We start from the raw sequence: 5,000 nt of genomic DNA on the forward strand, positions 1-5,000 counted from the left end.
GCTTCCGCACACGCTCGCTTCGGGAAAGTAGATCCCCTTGGGAAGCGGGCTAACGGATTTCCAAATGTTGCTAACAGGATCAAAGTATTCCACGTCTAGAACGTTTTTCCCTCCGATGGCGTAGATGCGGTGCATAGCGGCGACGCATGTGTGCATGGTCCGCGGGTGGTGCATACGTAAAGCTGGCGTGTAGCTACGCGTGACAGGACAGTAGCACCACACTTCATCCGTAGCATTGTGCTCCGGCGCGGCGATGTGCAGGCGAACCGCGCGACGGCAACTCCCACGGCATCCGCCGACGACGAACAGCTTCTCGGCGAAGCCGACGAGAGCCGATCCGGGTAGATCTAAAATGTGCGCCGCGTCCTGCGGCAACTCCGTCCAGCGATTAGCGCAGACGTCGTAGCAGAACGTACACCGATTCTCAGCGCTTTCCTCAGTTTTGTGCACGAAAATATAGCTGGAAGTCGTTGAAGGCCGAGCGTCGGAAAACAACCCGGTGGATTCGCGAGTGCGCATGAGTGCTTCACTAACAATTCTAATGCAAGGTCCGTCGTCGGTTAGCAGCTGCTTGGTGTCCTCCAGCGTGGCGGGCGGGAGATGGTGCAGACGGACCTGTGGCAGGAGCTCTGGTAGCAGGATCTCGCGTGACTGCGGGTCGTAGCGTGTCCAGCGGAGTAGCGCACGCAGGACGCTAGCTTCATCCGGTACGCTGAGCGCGTCAGACGCTAGGCAGCGCTCCAGCACCGGCGCCGGCATCTCCAGGAAATCCGGTCCGGAGGAAAGCGCCTGGAAATTCTGCATGACGAACTCTGTGGCGCGACTTAGCAGGTGCGCGGAACCGTATCCCTCTGCGACCGCTAACAGGTGCAGGCAGTTAGAGAGATCCAGGGTTTGGACCAGGAAGTCACTGCAAGCATGTGACAGGAAACTGACCTGTGCGAATGACAGAGGAAAGCCGTTTTCATATGTTAAGAGTCAGTTCTCTTCCCACAATGATCTCTTTTATTTGATTCCAGACAGGGTTATTATTATGCAGAAACAGCTTGTTTCTGCCCAGGAATAAAACATTTTTTAAAGATAATTGCGACTTTTTATCTCACAATTCAGACTTTTTTTTAACTCCAGTTTATAACTCACATTTGATTTAACACATTGCTAGCATGTTGTTAGCATGAATTAAACCGTTTGCATGTTTCTAGCATGAATTAGCACGTTGCTACCCATGGGGCGCCGTTTGTAAAGCGGCTCACGCTGAAAATAACAGCAACATTTTGTCACATTTAGCTTCAAACATCATTTAAAAAACTAGTATGAATTTTTGACGGTCACTTTTTAGCACATTTACAACAATATTTGTCAACTTAGAGATACTTTAAATAGTTCAATCTAAATATTAAATGTTACACTTAAATGTTAAATCTAAATCTAAATGTTAAATCTAAATGTTGAATCTAAATCCGGTTACCGGCATTTTGAATTTGCATATTAGTTAAATATTTAGTTTCACCCGAAACATTTAGATTCAACATTTAGATTTAGATTTAACATTTAGATTTAACATTTAGATTTAGCATTTAGATTTAACATTTAGGTATAACATTTAATATTTAGATTTAACTATTTAAAATATCTCTAAGTTGACAAATATTGTTGTAAATGTGCTAAAAAGTGACCGTCAAAAATTCATACCAGTTTTTTAAACATTGTTTGAAGCTAAATGTGACAAAATGTTGCTGTTATTTTCAGCGTGAACCGCTTTACAAACGGCGCCCCATAGCTACCATGTTTTAACACATTGCTAGCATGTTTCTTACATGAATTAACAAGTTAAGTTTTAACATTTTGCTAGCATGAATTAGCACATTGGTAACATGTTTTAACATGTTGTTAGCATTAACTGTTTGCATGTTTCTAGCATTTTTTACTGTGTTTATTTATTTGTGTATCCTGATATTAAGCACTTTGGTCAACTATGGTGATTTTTAAATGTGCTATATAAATAAACGTGAACTTTTAATTAGCACATTGCTAGCACGTTTTAGCATGTTTCTAACATGAATTAACACGTTGCTACCATGTTTTAACATATTGCTAGCATGTTTCTACCATCACTTAGCACAACTATATTTTAACAAGTTTGCTAGCATAAATTAACACACTTTTAACATGTTTTAACATGTTGTTAGCATTAATTGACACCGCATCCATGTTTTTATCATAAATGAACACATTGTTAGCATGTTTTAACATATTGCTATCACATGTTGCTGTTTTAGCACATTGCAAGCATATTTATAGCATGAATTAACACATTGCTAGCATGCTTTAACATGTTGCTAAAATGAACTAGCACATTGGTACCATGTTTAAGCATGTTTCTAGCATGAATGAACAAATTGCTACAATGTTTTAGCATGTTACTAGCATATTTCTAGCATGAATGAACACATTGCTAACATTTTAAAACATGTTGCTAGCAATGTACTTTTTGAATGCAAAAAAAAAACGAATTCAAAATATTTAAAAAAAACTATAATAGTGTAGCAAGACTGACTCTGCTAAAGGGCTAATTTCATTTCTCTGATTGGTGGAGATTCCTCTGAAGCATCATGGGTAATGTACTTTCTCATCATGAATTTGTCTTTTAAACACGATTATTTTAAAAATACGTTGAAATGATGCTTCGACAAAAGCACTTATCATTGATTAAGAACCTCATAAGTTATTATTAAAATCTATCCAGGTGTGGCGAAATGACCGTTCTGAGTTGTTGTTTCTCGTGCCTCACCTGCAGGAATGAGGCCAGCTGAAACAGCATGTCCACGTTGTCTTCTCTGATCTCGATGTGAGCGGAATAAGCGAAGTCGAGGAAAGCATGAACGGCGGGAGCCGAGAGGTTACTGAGAGTGACGGAGCCGTCGTCTCGCTCACGCGTGTCATGCTCAAACATGGCCCTGGATAAACACACACACACACACACACACACACACACATGCCGAAAATGTGTTTCAACATTGATAATAATCATAAATGTTTCCTGAGCAGCAAATCATCATATTAGAATGTATTTACAAACATGTTCCTAACATGAATTAGCACAATGCTAGCATGTTTTAACACACTAGCTGTGTCTGAAACCGCTCACTCGTTCACTCATTCACTAATCCCTACATAGTGAATGGCAGTTGAGTGCACTACATTAGCAAAGAGTGAACGAAAATGAGTGAGCTAATTCGGACGCTGACATAATTACTATCACGCGCCAGAGAGCTCGGACAAATTCGTCATAAACATTACTTACCCATCTTTGATATTTCCTTTCTTGGCTGTATGAATTGTATGTAACAATTGTATGTATGTATTGGTCACGTTTATTGCGTTATTTGATTTAAAAAAAGACTTGCTTGTCATATTTATTTACTTTTTACATTTATATGTGAAAATAAAAGAGAACAAAACACTACACAACACATTTGTTTATTCAAATATAGATATAACGTTATATATATAAATAAATAAATACATAAAACTGTCCAAAAAAAAACCTCCGTTATTTAAACATTACTTTCATTACTTTCGCGGGGTTTCCAGTCAGTCAAATGATTGTTAAGTGTCCTTCAAATGATTGTTTTCTATCTCGCGTGCGCCGTTGCCATGGTGACATTGTTGCCGTCCGTCATATTTATTTTTCATTCGCGCTCTATCGCCTTATCGTGTTGGATTGTGGGAAATAGTGTCTCAGCAAGTGTACATCGGATGTACACTCGAATTCAGAGAGGATTGTGGGTAAAAGTAGTGAACGAATGTAGGGGATGATGTCGTTCACTCAGAATTCGGACACCACTACAAAATGGCCGACACCCTAAATAGTGCACTATATAGTGGATAGGGAGCGATTTCAGACACAACTACTGTTAACAATGAGTTAACACAACGCTAGTATGTTTTAGCATCAATTAGCACAGACCTTGTTTTAACATGTTTGCTAACATGAATTAACATGTTTGCTAACATGAATTAACATGTTGTTAACATGAATTAACAAACTGATTGCATGTATCTAGCATGAATTAACTCATTGCTAGCATGTTTTAACATGTTAACATGCTTTATCACATTGCGAACATGTTCCTAACATGAAATAGTATATTAGAGTTATTGTGTAAAAGTTTTGACCCCCTCAGTGGAAGTCTATGGGAATTTGGGATTGTTCCGAGGTCCGATACGGGAATTCTCAAAGTCGGATCAGTTAAATGCTGGTCAGAACAGTCTTTATTTTTGTTTTGTGATGTATATTGTGTGAAGAAAGCAGTGTTCGCCTGTGCAAAACTTGCCACCTTGTTGCCAGGGCGTTGCTATGGTGTTCTGACTGGTCAGAATGTTACTATGCTGTGGGTTGTGGTGATTTCCAGGGTGTTGCTATGGTGTTCTGACTGGTTGTCAGAATGTTACTATGCTGTGGGTTGTGGTGGTTTCCAGGGTGTTGCTATGTGCGATGTTTTTAGCATGTGTGTGTTTGTTCACCTGAAGAAGTCGCTGCAGGCCGCCAGAACACAGCGGTGGCATGAAAGCGTCTCGTCCTGCACCCGGATGCGGAAGTCGAACAGCGCGCGCCTCTCCCGGAAGGCCTGAAGAACCCCGAGCACGCGCTGACCGTGTGACGCGCACACCAGCGACATGGAGCGCGCCTCATCGTGATGTGCGTCCATCACATTCAGCGCCAGTCTGACATCAAGCGTCTCACATTAGACATGTTTTTAGTTGTGTAGCGATTCACAAGCTTGTTTGTGGACATTAAAGATTGATCATTATCAGTGTTAATATTTTACAGTGACTCATCATGACTAATGTAAACAGCGCTGAAGTACCTGAGCTGATGGCGTTCCTCTGTTGTCCAGTGATCAGAGCTGAAACATCAGACACAAACTCACACAAATGAGCTTTTAAACTCAGTGACTTTCGCATTCTTGCGTATATGAACGAATCCTATGAAGGCG

The 5,000-nt window shown here is 40.8% G+C and overlaps 1 protein-coding gene across 2 annotated transcripts in view; it reads right to left on the minus strand.

Moving 5' to 3' along the window:
• kbtbd3 (kelch repeat and BTB (POZ) domain containing 3) overlaps window positions 1–5,000 on the minus strand; it is a 5,894-nt gene that overhangs the window by 779 nt on the left and 115 nt on the right. The window contains exons 1-4 of one of the 2 annotated variants that reach the window (XM_082180047.1): window positions 4,872–5,000; window positions 4,528–4,742; window positions 2,792–2,957; window positions 1–936 (exon numbers count right to left, since the gene is read on the minus strand). The exon at window positions 1–936 is cut by the window's left edge and continues 779 nt beyond it; the exon at window positions 4,872–5,000 is cut by the window's right edge and continues 115 nt beyond it. In XM_082180047.1, coding sequence (XP_082036173.1) covers window positions 1–936; window positions 2,792–2,957; window positions 4,528–4,712 — 1,287 coding nt within the window. In that variant the 5' untranslated portion in view covers window positions 4,713–4,742; window positions 4,872–5,000. Of the gene's footprint in view, window positions 937–2,791; window positions 2,958–4,527; window positions 4,784–4,871 lie in introns of both variants that reach the window. The other variant, XM_082180046.1, reaches the window with a different exon arrangement.

This window comes from Leuciscus leuciscus, assembly GCF_965113295.1.
Source record: "Leuciscus leuciscus genome assembly, chromosome: 9".
Lineage (NCBI taxonomy): Eukaryota > Metazoa > Chordata > Actinopteri > Cypriniformes > Leuciscidae > Leuciscus > Leuciscus leuciscus.